At 34.0% G+C, this 17,305-nt stretch overlaps 3 protein-coding genes and 1 long non-coding RNA gene across 20 annotated transcripts in view; 3 read left to right on the forward strand and 1 right to left on the reverse strand.

Annotated features, from left to right (window-relative positions):
* The first annotated feature begins 1,052 nt into the window (after positions 1 to 1,052).
* On the forward strand, positions 1,053 to 1,661 carry LOC139101019 (uncharacterized). The gene is made up of 3 exons (XR_011545507.1): positions 1,053 to 1,191; positions 1,396 to 1,456; positions 1,593 to 1,661. It is a non-coding gene; the product is annotated as an uncharacterized lncRNA (long non-coding RNA).
* A 4,380-nt stretch (positions 1,662 to 6,041) lies between these two features.
* Positions 6,042 to 10,381, reverse strand: Herc4 (HECT and RLD domain containing E3 ubiquitin ligase 4). Of its 2 annotated transcripts, none has more exons than XM_070653836.1 (7): positions 10,263 to 10,381; positions 10,029 to 10,139; positions 9,847 to 9,941; positions 9,598 to 9,691; positions 9,407 to 9,459; positions 7,006 to 9,350; positions 6,042 to 6,685 (listed from the first exon to the last, which is right to left on the reverse strand). In XM_070653836.1, the coding sequence occupies exons 2-7, from the start codon at positions 10,069 to 10,071 to the stop codon at positions 6,193 to 6,195; spliced, it is 3,123 nt and encodes a 1,040-aa protein (XP_070509937.1). In that variant the 5' UTR covers positions 10,072 to 10,139; positions 10,263 to 10,381; the 3' UTR covers positions 6,042 to 6,192. The 2 variants fall into 2 exon arrangements, with proteins under 2 accessions (XP_070509937.1, XP_070509936.1); XM_070653835.1 differs by having other exon boundaries at positions 9,583 to 9,691.
* Positions 10,382 to 10,388: 7 nt separating this feature from the next.
* LOC139101004 (erythroid differentiation-related factor 1) lies at positions 10,389 to 14,292 on the forward strand. The gene is made up of 4 exons (XM_070653834.1): positions 10,389 to 11,289; positions 11,350 to 11,598; positions 11,669 to 13,022; positions 13,083 to 14,292. Exons 1-4 carry the CDS (start codon positions 10,565 to 10,567, stop codon positions 14,223 to 14,225), a joined length of 3,471 nt encoding a protein of 1,156 aa, XP_070509935.1. The 5' UTR covers positions 10,389 to 10,564; the 3' UTR covers positions 14,226 to 14,292.
* A 2,077-nt stretch (positions 14,293 to 16,369) lies between these two features.
* shep (alan shepard) overlaps positions 16,370 to 17,305 on the forward strand; it is a 178,624-nt gene continuing 177,688 nt past the window's right edge. For 3 of the 16 annotated variants that reach the window (XM_070653872.1, XM_070653867.1, XM_070653879.1), the window contains exon 1: positions 16,378 to 17,178. The gene's annotated coding sequence lies outside the window, so the exon portion shown is untranslated. Of the gene's footprint in view, positions 17,179 to 17,305 lie in introns of all 16 variants that reach the window. The other 13 variants (XM_070653874.1, XM_070653868.1, XM_070653863.1 and 10 more) reach the window with 10 other exon arrangements.

The following is a 17,305-nucleotide window of genomic DNA, read 5'->3' on the forward strand; positions in this document are numbered from 1 at the left end:
TTCAATTGACTGATAGGGATTACATACTTTATTACCAGTTTATTGAGGTAAGCCACTTTGATTCAAGTATTATTAATCTGATATTTTCTAATAACAGCTTTCGTCGTCCATAGAATTCTGAATCATTCAAATCCTAAAGTAAGTTACCAACCGATTAGCAACTTTTTTATTTCCCAAATATTGCAAGGTGTTATGCATTTTTGGATGAGGATGTACGGCTGGATAGGGCACATACTTCGTAAGAAAAATACAACAAAAAATGTCGTAGATTGAACAAAAACACAAATTTGCCGCGGCCTTTAAGTTTCAATTGGACCTAAAAAACCTTCAAGTTTCGACCAGAAGCTCCTTAGCACAAAACACTGATGAAAGAATGTCAGCTCAAGTGAACAATTACAAACCAGGTGACGGTGTCAGGTACAGTCTGGTGGAATGCCTTTTGTTGTGACCTAAGCTCCATGTAGGAACATGGTTGAAGGAAGTAAGTAAGTATTACATTTTTGGAAAGATAATAAGGTTTCCTATGGATGGCCATGAAAATTTTTAAGTATAGAGTCATTTTGGGCATAAAACGCTTTTGATTTATGAAAAAATTCAATTTTTTGATAATTTCTCAAAAACTTATCGCTCAAAAATTTTGAAAGTTTGCACACTTATTGCTTATATTAATGTCCATAAACTATAATATTTTCACAATTTTTCTTAAAGTTTTTCACGACTTTTCCTAACCTTAAATGTTTACTTTATAATTTCAATTATTTTGGTAATAATAAATTATAGGTAATAGTTGTTAATGCAATTTGATTCTATTTTTCATAAACTTTCCATTGGTATATAATAGTCTAGGATCAAGCATAGGAATAAAGAAAAATCAATGAAAATGTAATTGGTAGAAAATTGAAAATTTTCCAAAAATCGAAAAAAAAAAATCCTGTCAATGCATAAAAAATCACATTACCTTTCCAAAAATGTATAACACTTCATATTTTTGATAGATTTTCACCAAAATACTCGTTAAATGAACATTGAGGCACACTCAATTTGCATTTGCGAACACAATTTTTGTTGTTTTTGTTTATGTATTTTTTTTAAGTCGAACGATGTATCAAGTAGAGAAAAAAAAGCAGAAAAAAAGAAGAAACGAGAAATATCATGATTAGCTCACTTCGTTCGTGTGGGCTGTTCTGTGAGGTTCGTTTAAAAATTTCCTTAAGATTAGCACAGAATAATAAGTTCTTAAATATTTTAAATAGTAATAATAAAGTAAATTAACGTAAAAATATATAAATTGAAAAGGAATATCAAAAAAAAAAGTGTTGACTTATGAATTTTGTGTAAAAGCATACATAAACCTCACGAGCTCTAATAGACTCATTTTTTTATTTCTTTTTTCAGTCATCAAAAATGAATCCTCAATCAATTTTCTTCAACGCAACCAAGAAAAATCAATATGGAAGTAAGTTTTAGATAAAAAAATTTATTGGTCCTTACCTTAACATGCAAAGAGAATGCTTTCATGGTACAGAAAGACAACCACCACCGTACCTAAAAGCGGTCTCTTTGACTGTTAGGGTTAATATTTAATTTTGCAGGGGATTTTAGGCGATTCCATCAATCAAGAAGACTTCAAGACCGTCGTGGAAATGCAAAATATTTGATAAGTATGCTTATATATGACGTGATTCATAACTATGTCCGAATAATGATAAATTTAACTTTTTCGCAGAAAGTTCATGTGCTTATGTCTTTCGGATGATTGTCAATTTCATCTGTAAAATCGAATATTTCTATGACTTCTGCTGCTTAGCCAATGATAGTAGATTATCAGAAATGAACAAAATAAGAAGCAACCAAATTGTGCCAGAAGATAAATCTATAAAGGCTGTAATACTAGATAAAGACGGAGTGGAAAAGGAAGTTGTTTTCAAAAGTTTAAAGGATTTTTGCCAATATCTTAAAACCACAAAAGTATGCACTACATTAGTGACTACATTAGGCGAAACAGCAAGGTTTCGGTTTTTTGCCACTCTTCCAACACTAAGAAACAATTTTCTCAACTACGATATTCCCATCAGCAACAAAGATTTAGACACTGCTAAGTGGAAAATCTTAGAAAGACATGGGACAAATGTCCTTCTTGAAGTAGACACCTTGAGTGCCTGCTTGATATGGCTAAGAAAATTCAAGTTGTTCCTTGGTGATGCACAGTTCTCGTTAGCATTAGTGAGTGATCCATGACGGTTGACAACTCAATTTTTTCTTTTTGTCAGGCTGGAAAATTTGGCGATGCTTCTGATCCCAGTGACACAAATGAAGAAGGTTCCGCTAAACCTCTTTTATTAACACCAATTTTTGTCGTTCATATGGCTGCAGTTTAGCAGAATTTTAAATGCTTCGTGTCAAACCCTTCTTCATTTATGTCGCTCTGGAATGGATGTCACAGTCTAATTTTCCAGCCTGAGTTTTTAATTTCATCAGTAGTCAAAATGTTATTAATCCGAAATTTAAAATCAGTATGATAAAGTCAACATTTATTAGCTTATCTACCAAATGTCTATTATTTTATATGATCTTAAGTTAAGATTCTTAACAATTTTCAGAGGCTACTTGAGTTGGGTGAAATTCCGAAGAAAAATATTTTCATTTTTGGAATTGAAGGAAAATGTCAATAAAGCATCCAAAAATTCCGAAATTTGTATTGAATTCTCGATTTCTTGAAAAATATCATCAAGGGTGAAAAGAACAGCAGCATCCCGCTGTTTCACTTACAGGCTTTTATATTCATTCATAAAACCGAATAATTTCCGAACGATCGCATACGAGAGAGACACATAATTTCAGAGAGACAAAATGAAACTTGAGTAAATCCTACATGCTTAGTTCACTCTCAACTCTCATCGCGTGCAGATCAAAATGAATTTTTTCTTTCAATTCACAATTCTATTAAGTTTAATATTATTTTGTTGCTGTCCACCGCCACCTCCAGTAATTAAAAACACAAGAGCTGAAGGATGCTTTGACGGTAGATGTGGTTCACATTGCTCATACGATGGTGCCAAATTATTTCCATCAGACAACCTTAATCAAATCGGAAAATGCAGAATGTTGAGTTGCAATAAGAAATTTGATGTCACAGTTAAGGGCTGCTTCCCAAACATTAGCGGAAGACATACAGTAGCTGATGCGGACATAAATAAACCGTATCCAGAGTGTTGTGGTAGAATAATACAGACGATGAAGTGGTAGAGTGATGAGAGCATACGTGTGAGAGGTTCAAAGGTTATCGGAACTGGAAGAAAGGGATCAAAAATTAATTTTAGAGTCAGTATAAATTTAAGAGTATCAACATGAAGACATACTTACTGCTAATAATTTTAATACCATTGTCCACATTTGGCTATTTACATCAATTGACCGAGCACAAGGAAAAGTTAATGGCAACAAATACCAGGAACCAAAAGTGTCGAGCTGATAATCGAACTTGTGTTTACTTTTGTGATTTTCAAGGCGAGAAAATATTTCCTGGTGAGATAATCAGTCAGACTGGAAAATGTCGTCAATTGAGATGTGAGAGAAATTTTAGTTTATATATTAAGACATGCTATATGCACAGGTCTATACAAGTTAAGACGTTTGTACCTAACGGACAGTTTGCATATACAGGAGAAAATCTTGGATTAAAGTATCCTGATTGCTGTGGAAAAGTTGTAAATTTACTGGACGAAAATTCAGACAGTAAAGGATCTTATAGAGAATATTCGGTAGTTTTAGGATTAATGCTGTGTTTAATTGCTAGTTATTTAAGGATAATTTAGAATTTTGATACTAAAATGACTTCCGAATGTTGTTAAATGACAAGGGCTGGTTCCTTGGGTACATCTTGAGGTTAGCCATACCTGTGCTAGAGAATTTGTGTAAGGTACACCTTCTTATTATGAAACAGTTATAATCCAGTTCCTTTCTAATTGGCACCTAAAGTTTTAGGTTTGCCGAAGTAGTTCCTGGGTAGTCTTAGTCTATGCATCGGGAATCCTTACTAAAGCTGGATCTTTCACTGAATATCAATTGCCAACTTTCAATAGTTAGTGTCTCTAACAGGCATAGACAATGCTATCGAGTGCTAGTTCTTCTCAAATATACATGTTGAGTAAGCACTTGACCGTTGCTCTCAACTTGCTCTGCTCTTCAAGGCACGCTCTTTGCCTGATATCAACAATCTATCAACAACCACATTGCATAAGCTCTTTGGCTAAGGTATAACTTATGATATACCCCAGAAACCACTTTATTGAAGCATCGTTCTTGATCAGTGCTTCTCAAATTATGCTTTGCGATTCACTAACTCGCGATAAGCAAAGGAACACATCAAATTAATACTAGATATGTAGTTTACTGTATCGCGCATGAAAAAGTTTGAGAAACACTGATTTAGACTCGTGTTACATTTGGCGCCAATCTAACGCCAATACGGCACCCACCGCGATAGCCTCATTATTTGTTGTTAGTTCCGAACAGCAAAAGTCGGTTAGAATTCGGATTCAACACAATCCGGATTCGGTTTAAATCTGGATTAAGTTTAATTCGGATTCGGTATAAAGTCGGATAAATTTTGATTTGGATTTGGTCTAAAGTCGGATTAAGTTTGATTCGGATTCGGTTTAATTCCGGATTAAATTTTATTCGGGTTCGGTTTAAGTCCGGATTAAGTTTAATTCGGATTCGGTTTGAATCCGGATTAAGTTTGATTCGGGTTCAGTTTAAATCCGGATTAAGATTGATTCGGATTCGGTTTAAGTCCGGATTAAGTATTATTACGTATAATCCGGACTAAGTTTAATCCGTATTTGATATAAATCCAGATTCAGTATGATCCGGATTCGTTTCAAATCCGGCACCATGTCAGAACCACCGCTGCCTGGTGCCAGATTTTTCATCAATATACCAACATCTGGGAGTCATTTTAGAAAGTGCCTGACACTTGCTTTCTATATTTTGTAAAGTAAAAAAAAAAAGTCGAACGAAAAATGTCAATCGAAATGTCAAATGTTATCAGCCACAAAATTCATCAAACGTAGTAAAAAAAATATATATTCTCTAGAATAAGTTTATTCATTCAGACTAAGTTTGTATTTACAACTAACAACATGAAATTGCAGTCACTGCTAATATTTCTATTGTTTACAATAACAACAAGCTTAGGATACAGTGAAAAGCCGATGGCACGTAATACAAAGCGTAGTGACTGTCGAGGTGAAGGTGGATGCATTTATTATTGTGAATTTCAAGGCGAGAAAATTCCACCGGGCGGTTCCATCACGCAGAAGGGAAAATGTAGACAATTAAGATGTGATCGTGATTTTAATGTGTATATTAAGACATGCTATATGCATAGAGCATCACAAATGACAATGTTTGATCCAAATGGACAATTTCAATATTTGGGAGAGGATTTGAGTGTGGAATATCCTGACTGTTGTGGATATGTTGATAGAAATTTTGATGAAACCTAAATTGGGTCGTTGACCTCGATCGGTACATATTGAAATGATGCCACGACGGCAGAGCTCAAAGTCGTTATGGTTGAAGTTGACTCGAGTCGACTTTGAGCTCTGCATGACGGAGACGAGAAGGCAATACTGTTGCTTCGTCGTCGTGGTGGCAACGTTTCAATATGTGCCGATCGGGGAACTTATGATGTGCAGCATAAATAATGGACAAGAGCTCTAAGTTGACTCAAATTGTGTATGGAATCAGAGTTGCAAAACATGTAAAAACCGTACAATTTCTTGGTAATTTGTATGGTTTTGTAAAAAATCGTACAATTTCTTGATAATTTGTATGGTTTTGTAAGAAAAACCATACAAATTATCAAGAAATTGTACGGTTTTTGCCTATGACATGCCCTGCTTGGCAACTCTGTATGGAATCGAGTTGATTTAACTCAACAATACAATATCCGAGTCAATTTCGACCTCTAACATAAATGTCCAATTATGCTGCACATCATTCCTAAACGAACCCCAAACATTTTTATGAAAAAATGATATTTCTCATCTTTATTCAGTTTTAGTTAATTAGATTATACATAAAATATTGTTAAAATAGAGAATAAAACATATTTAAATAAATTTTTTTTCAACAAATCGTAATTTCTTGTTATTATCATCAATAATTCACATGCCAACATTTATTTCAAATCAATGAGAACCCTTGCGTTTGCTGAATAGCTTGGAGTAGCTTATACTTCATTTTACCTTTTGAGCTGTAGCGTGGCAAGTCCAATAAACTAGCACATACATGAGCAACTGGTAAGCAGTGATCGTCTTGTACTGGTTGAATATAAATTTTAATTCCTTTCATGCCTTGAATTGGAATACGATCAGATCCGGTGAGGAAAAGTAAGAACTTCTTCTTGTCTTCTGGCGATAGCTCATGAAAAACTTCCCAGAAATATCGAATGGTTGGATCATTTGCTGTATATCCATTCTTGTACTCGGCATACTGTTCAAACTCTTCCCAATTATAGTCTTCATTTCCAACAATTGCAGCCATAAGCTCATGAGGTTTGAATAATTTCATTACTCGTCCACCGCATACCTTCATGAAGCCATCGTAAAATCCACGAAATTGCTTTTCTACTGACTTATTGAATATGTAGTCTACATAGAGATCAATGTATTCTTTTCTGTGGACGAGAACAAAAGGTTAAGTTGTGGATATTAAGAATCAGGACATAAGTACTATGAACTCGAGTAGAATAAGCTGTGATTAGTCGACCGTAAGTCTAGTTATATGCTTGACATTTGGAGAGCTTGCCATAAACCCGAGCAGCAAGTTGTAGTCTCTAGGATGTCACTATGTCACTTTGTCCTGATGACTACATGTCGGCTTAGTTCCGACTTGTACTGTTCAGGGATCAAGCCTATAACTAGACACACAGACGACTAATCGCAACCTGTTCATCTTATGGATTGGATGTATTTAGGTACCAAAATCCATACTTACTTGTTAGCCTGAGTAACTGGGATATTCGATCCATTCTGCTTCAATTCAATTGTCTTAGTTTCTCCAAAAATGTTTCTGGTAATCTCAAAACTCAAACAGAACACATCTTCAACATCATCATTCTGATAATCCAACAAACTCTGCATGGACTTCCAGACCATTGGTGACAATTCCTTCAGATCATCAAATTCCGGTGTCTCATTCAATAACTTTTTATACAATGCAAGTGGAAATGTTAGATTAATAATGGTGAAATTATAAATGGCAAGTCCACATAAAATTCCAACAAGCTGATAAGTTGATTCTCCTTCAAATGGATTTTCTGAGAACCATAGACATCTTGACTCTTCATAATATTCAAACATTCCATATTTTGTATCTAATACGTCTTTTAATAAAAGCATGAAAAATTCCTTACGGACACCGCCTGTGTCCTCAGCTTCCTCACCAACAAATTTAACCTTCATTGGCTTCTTCAGATCAGCACTTGTAAATCGTTGTAGTTCCCTAATCGTGTCTTCAACAATATTCTCTCTCGAAACATTCAAAATTGAATAAACATTTTGGACAGGAACAGCACCAAATATTGAGAATATACTTTGATTTGCTGCATATTGCATTGCAGCATGCATCTGTAGTGCTTGATCAGTTTGTAACAAAACATGCTTAGCATTTGCATCAAATAAGAATGGATAATTACATAGATAGAATGAGTTCTGATTTGGATCTGCACACCATGAGAAATAGTCTTGTCGAATCTCAAACACATCAGTAATCTCTTGAACATGAAACAAGTCATAAGGCACTTTATCTTTGCGTTGTTGATGATTTATGTGAAACAGCAATGACAGCATATTGAGTGCAATAAAGAAATTATTCTCAAATTGTACTTGCTTTCCTTGTCCAACAACTTTTGCAGCATCAAAGTGAATGAAATATTTAACAACGTCTTTAAAAATGTCAACTAAACGCTCAAAATAGTCAGATGATGTTAATGCATACCATCCGGTGATTACTTTTCTCGGCACTTGTTCTAAGCTTAAAATTGTCTTACAAAATGGCGTATGAAGTTTCGCATAATGTTTAGAATTAACAAATTCATGATATAATGGAAGTGTTAGGTAGATCCTTAATGTTTCTACGTCCGGTGGGTTTGCAGACAGTGAATTGAGTAAATCACTTGTTATTGATTCCCAAATTAAGTTCTTTAATGATTCATGCTCAATCTTTCTTATGTGTTCAAATGCTAATTCAGCAATTTTGAGATCAACACCGTGATGCTTTGATGTACAGCATAAATGTCCATTATTTTCTAACAGGAAACTGGCATTGAAGCATGCAAGACTTTTGAAAATTATTTCAACAGCACTAAGCACTTCCAAATCTACACTTTCTTCCGACTTTGCACATTCTATTGCTAATTCAGGAGTTAATTGCCAAATTTGTCGTTCAGCTGGATGTATGCGGAAGTCGACATCGGAATATGATGAAATATCAGCCAATGATACAAGACAGTGATCACCACCAGCATAAATGCTCTTAATTCCTAATTCAGAATCTGGTGTTACTCCAACTTCTGATAACCACGGACCATTAACAATTTGTGGAATGGATGACTTATTGTAATTTCCTGACCCAAGCTGGCCATTACCACCTAAGCCAAAAGCGTAAACCTTCTTACGTGACGGTAAGAATGTCAATGTATGTCTTCGTCCACAAGCTATTTGATTAACAGTCGATCCCATCAATTCAAGAACCTTCTTAGGTAGCAATTCATTTCCATAACTTCCATGACCAAGTTGTCCAAATGCGCTACTTCCAACAGTAAAGACACCACCATCAAGCGTAAGAAAAACAGAAAAATCATCACCACAGCTTATGTATCTAACATTTTGAGCACGTAGTGTACGTAATGGAGTTGGAAATGGCTTATTGACTGTATCAGCTGTTCCTAATTGTCCATAAAGATTCTTACCAAATCCAAAAATGCTACCAGACTTTGAAATGACAAAACTGTGATTAGCTCCGCAACTAAGCATGGCTATTGGAACACCCAATAATGATTTCACTAATGTTGGCGTTGTTACTTTTTCAGTCTCATATCCAAGTCCAAGTTGTCCATAAGAGTTACTACCCCAACTGTACAACTCGCCTGCATTCGTTAAAGCCAATGTATGGAACTCACCACAAGCAATTTGAACGATATGCTTTGTGGCTAGTGACTTGACAATTTTTGGCGTTAGAAGGAAATCAACGGTGCTGTTCTTGTCTAGTCCACATTGTCCGAAATTATTCGATCCCCAAACAAAAATTTGTCCCCATTCGTTTATGGCCGCCGAGTGTTGCTGTAAAAAGTATTGATTATTAGAGAATATTTTAGGATTGTTTTATGGTATCTTACATATCCACAACAAATTTGAGTAATGTTATAGTTTTCCAATGCTGTTATCAGTTCTGTAATAAAAAGAATATACAGCATAAGCAGACTAGAATTAAAAATTGTAAGTTTTGTGAGTAATTTCTACAGTCAACACGATCTACTAATCAAAATCACTGGAATTTTCGAGTATTACATACGAAATTGCAACATACGAGGTCTTTTTCTCGAAGATTCCTGTCCCAACTGTCCAAACTCATTGTTGCCGCACGAAAACACTTTACCGCTGGTTGTGAGAAGAAGTGTGTGCTAAAATTAGATTAAAAAAAGTTTCAGTCAATTTATTTTAAACTGTATCATACTCAGTTGATACTAAAGGTCATCAACTGAAAAATTTTTCAATTCCAATATGTTCATAAAAAGTAATACACATACTGGAATTTCGATTCAACTGGATCACTAACCTGTCCACCCAAAGCAGCTTGTTTCAGGTTTCCAGACTCTTCCCATTGCATTCTCTGTGGTGTGTTGTATGACTCGATGTCATCGCCACTAAGTCCTGAAGGATAAGATAAAAATTTGTTAGAAATTAAGCCTGGATTATGTCACTTTTGGATTTATATTGAAATAAATTAAAGAATCTTACCTAATTCATTATTTACATCACTTCCCCAAACATACAGTGCCATTTCTGTACTTTTAATTTAATAATTGCAAAAGACTAAAATTTCTCTATGTTTTTATGGATGTTGAGGAACTGTGGAAGATGATGAAATTACTTCAATTAGGGATATTGTTAAATAATTCAAATTCTCGATAAGTTTGCTGGTTAACTCCATATTTGTGTGATTTCTTGGGTTGTTGACTGTCTTATGCTTACCTTTGGTTCATTATTTAGTTATTAAATAACGTAGAAAATAACAAAATTAATTTTTCAACAAAAAAAATTTAATCGTATTGTTTTGATGAATTTAAAGAGGTTATGATTCTCATGGGTTGCTAGAACATTCGCGAAAAAAATGTAAACACAAGATTAATTCGAGAAGTTTTTTTGTTTAAAATAGCTAGAAGTAAGCATTTTTTGCGTTCCTTTATATCCAAAACTGTTTAAGTGTTATGAACATACTTAGTTAAAACTGAATGTGATTATCAAATAAGTCAGCAAACAAGGAAAAATCAAGAATGGCTGAAAACTTGGAAGAAGAAGAGAAATCCGATGAAGTAAAATCATCATGTTTAATCAAATTTCAAGCCACAGACCAGCTGCCTTTTTCAACACTGGAATGTTCGCTGGATCTACGAAGACCGCCATCAAATTGGCTGAATGGACAAATCAAGAATCCAAAGTCTGCAAATTATTATAAATTTTCGTCATTTAAAATGGCTTTTGACTTCTTTGAGGAGACTGGAAGTGTTGATGTCATATCCGATTCTGAAAATATCAAAAATTTGTTAAAAATAGCATATGATCCAAATGGAATGTTATCATATTTTGTACACAGAGTTGGAAATACTCTGCTGATTGATGACTTTAATCTCCACCGGTATTTGATGTGGTCATCCGAGAAAGACTGGAGCTGGTTGCGGTCATTTATATATGAAAATGTTTTAGCTAGGATGAAAGATAAGTCGATTCCGATTCAGCAAAAGACAAAGCAATTTCTAGAACAGAAGAACTTGCTGTCAAAGTTCTTGTATTACTCAATTGAGGATGCACAGAAAACTGAAGAAAAGGAATACGTTCCTTGCTTATCATTCAGTAATGCATTACTGCCACAAGCCAAACCAGAAGATATTCCAGACAATCATCAATATTCGAGAAATGTTTTATGGAACTTTGAAGACATCAGGATGTTGATTGGAAGTGACATGCAGATATTTGGCAATCAGTCAAGACCTTGCATAAGGTAAGATGTGAAAATGTTATTGATTTTTTGAGTTTTTCATCATATTTCTTCTTATTTTAGTTTACGCCTAAGAGACATGAAGGAGCCAATTTCCATTTTAACAGGTATTGATTTTTGGCTGGATAATTTAATGTGTAACGTTCCTGAAATCTTCATGTGCTACCATTTGAATGGAATTGTCCAGAGATATGAACTCATTAAAACAGAAGATCTACCTAATATGGAAGACAGTCGATTCTCGCCGAAAGTCATCAGGAATGTCGCACACAATATACTGAGCTTTTTAAAAACAAACGCGACAAAGGCTGGGTAAGTGTCAAGCATATTAATTACATCTATGATTCATATTTTTGATAAAAAAATTTAATTCCACTTTTAGTCACACTTACTGGCTCTTCAAGGCTAAAAATGACGACGTCGTAAAGTTATATGACCTAACAACACTCGAATTACTCGCACAGGAGAAGCAGAACACAGGCAATGAAAGCGAAAACAAAAGCGACGATGAAAATGAAAAGAAAGAGGATCAAAATCCATTTACAGTGCCTGTGGGAATATTACTGTATACAGTAGCACGTAACATGAAGTATTCAAATGAGAAGTTAACAACAAAGCAGGCTGGAAATATCAAACAACTACTTGATAACTGCTTGAAACTTTTACCAAAAGAAAAATATCCACAAATCATAACAACTTCACATTACATCCTGTCTGACATTCAAATTCAAGCTGGATTAGATCCAATGAATCCTGAAATTCCATACAATGATGAACAATCTGATTCCGATGAGGGAAACGAAGAATTTGAATATGAAGGTGATGAGTCTGAGGATGATTTAGATACAAAGGCAAACGACTTATGTCCACCAGCTATGCAGAACATAAAGGAAACGATGAGTGAAAATTTAGGAAGCAACAGCAGTCATGGACATCATTCAGTTCCACTACAGCTTGGTAATATCCAGGAAAGATCACAAGAGTCGTTGAAAAACATCATAGCAGGTCTTCAAGCCTTAAAATACTTCCAAACTGATGTCTCATTGGCACAAGAGAAGCAAAGACAAAAGGAACAAATCATTCATGAAGAACAAAATCCAAATCTCATTCAAAATCCAGATGTTGCCATACCCATGGGTTGGAATGAAGAAGACAGAAAGTCAAGATCAAGTTCAAAACGTGGAGAATCACCGACAGAAAGTGAAAGTAACAATTCAACAAATGGAAATATCAATTTAGACTCAAAATCATTATTAATGCGTGGCAGTCCTAATGTTAAGTCATGGAATACACATTTAAAGGTGCTGCTTTTTGAGAAAGCTTCACTTGCTTATGCTTGTCTTGCTGAAGATTTTTATAATAGCAAAAACTATGGTGCAACATTAAAAAGCCTTAGATATTCAATATCCTGTGAAAATATTGTTAAAAAATACGTTCCAACTATGACTACTCAAAAGAGTGTACTTTATGGACGGGCTGGTGATTGTTACTTCCAAATGAGTAAAAATTATGATAAAATTTCGGACTATATTGATGAATTTATGGATGAAAATGATATGGATAGAGACTTTTGGAAGGAACTGGAAAAGGAACAAGACGATAAGGATAATGAAGATGATTTTCAACTTCCAAATGAGAATGAAGAGAAGCTTCTTGAGTTGAGCTGTCAATGCTATGAAACAAGCTTAATTGACACAAATCAGTCACAGATTGAGCTTGTCAGGCGTCTTGGAAATGTAAGGAATTTAAAGTTTAAATGATGAATTTTTATTGACTTTTTTGTAATTTATTTTAAGGCATACAATGAACTTGGAGTGGCACTGATGCACAAGGCACAAAGACTTTATAGCTCATACATCGAGACGAAGAAGGCCAATACAGATTCCGATATTAAAAATGAGGATGCAATCGACACCAAAGAGATGAGTTACAGAGAAGTTGCAAAGAAGTCATACGATTACCTTATGAAGGCAGTCACACTATTTGATGGTGTAAAGGATAATATAAATTTGATAGTTTGTCACTTGAATTTGGGTAGATTTTTCAGATTGTCAGCACATATTAACATGTTTTATGAATCTACATCACTAAAGTCATTTCAAATGCAAAAGAAGATGTATTATCAAGCTTTTGATAGCTATAATCAAGCATTGAGTATACTTAGACATAGAAAAGAGAATCCAGACCTTTGGGATCATGTCTCATGGGAATTATCAACAGCAACATTTAATTTAGCAAAGGAAATGCAAGATAATTCAAATTATGATGGAAGTGCTGAAGATTTGGAAAGAGAAGTTCTTGAAATATTAACAAAGGCACTAAAGTATTGTGATATTGAGACAAATAGTTCCCGACAAGTACTTTACATATTTCGTGCTGGTCTGATTCATCAACGTCTAGCTAGTTTCTATCATCAGTCACTAAGGATGATGACGGAGGAGCCAAAACGCAAAAATTTACTGCAATTATGTCGCCTTAATTATGAAAAAGCTGCCAATTTACTTGCATCACTTAATGAATTTAAAGATTATTATAAAGTTCAAGTTGAGAGAATTGCACTGTGTGAATTCCTAGCTGAAGAGTCAGTCAGCAATCAGACAAAGATTAAGAATCTACAAAGTGCTTTGACTTATTTTATTGACACATCAAAGATGTTAAAAGCCATGTCAAGTGTCAAATTGGTTATTGATGCTGACGAAGTTTTATCATTGTTGGAACTGTTTGAGAAGCGATTACAATTTGTCCTTAAATCCTTAACAAAATTGACAATGACTGGCAAGAAAATTGATCAAAAAGCTGAAATTTACAAGAAAATGTTTGGATTAACATTGAGAAGTAATCAGAAATTGGATTTAATGGATTTGAATAATCATCTTATAAAAGTTCTTGATAATATAAATGCATTCAATCAGCAAATTGGCAAGTCTAAGAGCTCTTGAGGATAATAAGATTGTTTTACTTATATTTGGAAAATAAAACATAGCTTTAACAAAAAAAAGTACTTAATGGAAGTGTTTTAAAGTTAATTAAACTTTTCATTTAATCTTAGATCAAAGAAAGTTTTCGTTCCTTTTGTTTTAGTTTGAAGCGTTAGCTGTCAAAAGTTCTGGTTCATTTATTCTCATCACATTTTCGTCAATGAATTGAAAATTGTTTGTATAATTTTTATTGATGGTTTACAGTAAATTCTTCGAGAAATTTGACTAATAGAATGAGTGGAAGTTACGTGGTTATTGTATAATATCTAGGGACGATCCAAAATTGCAGGTCTACAATCTCGGACGAGGTATAAGGTGCAGCCAACAACTGAAGACATTCACATCTAAAATACAAGAAATTCAGAACCGCGGTTCTTACTGCCAAACTAGTACTTTTAAGTCACAATTGCACAGTTGCATGGTCCAGGGTAAACCAATGCAAAGTACCTACAATTTGTGTTTCGTGAATATACAAACTAAGTTGATTTGACCAGAAACAGCAAAAAAGCATTTACCATTGGAATTAAACCCGTGTCGTTAGACAAACGACTTAAAATTTTGGATAAAACAAGTTAATGGCAAGTTGATATCTAGTTGGTGGACTAGACCTAGCGATTTTCCGTCAACTCAGCAATTCAAATCATTGAAATCCGAAACTGCGCTATGGCGTTTCGCGGCTAATGACGAGTGAGGGTGCGTCAGACGACTGCACGTAGTATACCAACAATTTTTCTCGAACTCATGACCGCTTGGTCGGTATCACAATAATTAGACACCGAAGCACGAAACCAAACCGCCACCCAGCCACCTCGACACAATTTTTAGGGACAAGTTTAGGGTTGATTAAGATTTAAATAAAAGTTTAGTTCTGAACAAAAGTTAACAAACAACGCTTATTCGAATAGGCTTAACGATCCACTTACTTTGTCTAGATATTTTATTTCCGTAGGATTCGAGCTTACGACCTCACAAGGAGAAAGATACAAATTCTTGATCTGCTACCCAACTTTGTCCTTCAATCTACTTCACCAGGTTTTACTCTTACATTGACAAATTCCTGATCTGTTAATTACCCTAACAGCCAAAGACTATGCTTTCTTGATATAGAACTACGGGACCTAAAAACGGAGATTTTGCCTGTTAGAACAAAATATGAATGTACCTTATCAGGCCTTACTAATGGACTGCCAAATTTGTATCCATAAGACTCGACACCTCAGATTCCATTCGTCTTCAACATCATCATAGGAATCTTCAAGTAAATCTCCAATTCAATTGAGAATATTCCATTAAAATTAATTCCATAGAAATTCAAAAAAATCCTTTCCAAAAATTTCATTAACATGCTTACAAACAACCTTGATTATTTCTTCTAGTATTTTCCACCCACTCATTCACAACAAAGCATACACCATGTGAACCATTTAAAGTGTTTCCATATGATTACGACAAAAAGGTGAGAAATACAGCAAGAGAAGTGCAATTTCATTTCATGAAAAAGCTTTTTTTGCAATTCCTTTTGTGCTGTGTGTAATGAGAATTTACTTTACTTTTTCTCTCCCTGCTGACTTAAAAGGATTTTTATGTACGAATACATTGTTTGTGAACGGGATAAGACATGGAGGGATGGAAATGAATGTTTTTTCACATTAAATTTAGATATTTGTAAAGCCGGCAAAAATAATAATAATTCTGATGAAAAAACATTGGAGAAAACATTGAGGGGTTGGAGGGGCTGGAAAAACAAGGTGATTTTTAAATGGGAGTTTTGGGGTGTTTTGGGATGTTTTTGGGGTAATGAAGGATTATAGGTTGATTAATAGACAATTTTAAAATAATTAAAATACCCAAAAACATCAAAATTAATCAACAAAACATTGAAAAATTCACCGAAAATTCATTCAATGTTTTCAAAACACAAATGCAATGTTTTCAATGCTTTACCCAAAACAATAATGGATGTTTTAAATTTTGCACTTGCGCATCTTATCGTTTTTAAGGTCGAAACAAAATTAGAAGGAAAAATATTCAATCTAAACGTCATTGATTGTAAAGATTTATTTTGTTTATCGCTAAACTAAGCTTCTTAAGGCATTTTTATATCCATAAAATTGTTGGTAAAGATTACAAAATTTAATTTTTTCACGTAAATTAATCGTCAATAATAATCTAAAGTCATCAAATAAAGGCTGAAAAAAAAAGTATAAATCTACACAGACAGCAGTAAAAAAAATTTTTTTTTTCGAGAGAGACAAGCGTGTGTATACATATATAGTTGCAAAACCTTGTTCGGATCACAAAGCAATCCGAATTAATCGGAACATAACATTCTCTCCACGAATCGTGCAATACATATATTATTTTAAAGTGTCTGCCTCTTATTGAGGAATAAATAATACAAAAAAAAGTTTACTGTCATTTCCAACAAACAAAAAAAAGTTAATTTAGTTTTTCACGGCTAAAAAACTGTCTTGTCAAATCTCGTGCATTTAAGGCATCCATTACAATTCTAATCCATACCGTATTGTTGACTATAAAAATCATTTTTGTGACGGTGCCTTTTAAACAATTTTTTTACAAAATATAAAAAAAAGTCGACTTTTTTTCTCTCTCTCACATTTCGCGAGCAGCAGCAAGCAAAAGTGTCGTGAAGTGAAAAGTGAAGTGGATGAAAAGTGGTGGAAAAATTTTCTATATTTTTTATTTAACTTAGTGTGAAAAGCCGTGTCCGTTTGTGTGTGAAAATAATACATAATTAAAGGATTATTTTGGCGACTCTCTCAATTTTTTTTGTGCATTAACAAAAAAAATTGCAATTCCGAGAAGAAAAACAAAAAGTCTTGAATTTTTTTGACAAAGAAGTATAGTTTTTTGGGATCTAAAATTAGATTTTACAAACGAGATATATTTTCGGGTAAGAATCATTCAATTTTTTTTTGCATAATTTTTCATACGTGAAAATTCTCGACGAGTTTTCCATGCCTTTTTTTTTAATGTTGTCTGGTCTTTTCCTTCTTATTTTATTTTGTTGTTGCTGTTGC

The sequence above is a fragment of the Chironomus tepperi genome, unplaced genomic scaffold (genome assembly GCF_022539635.2).
Source record: "Chironomus tepperi strain 1889 unplaced genomic scaffold, CSIRO-AGI_Ctep_v1 contig_73, whole genome shotgun sequence".
Classification (NCBI taxonomy): Eukaryota; Metazoa; Arthropoda; class Insecta; order Diptera; family Chironomidae; genus Chironomus; species Chironomus tepperi.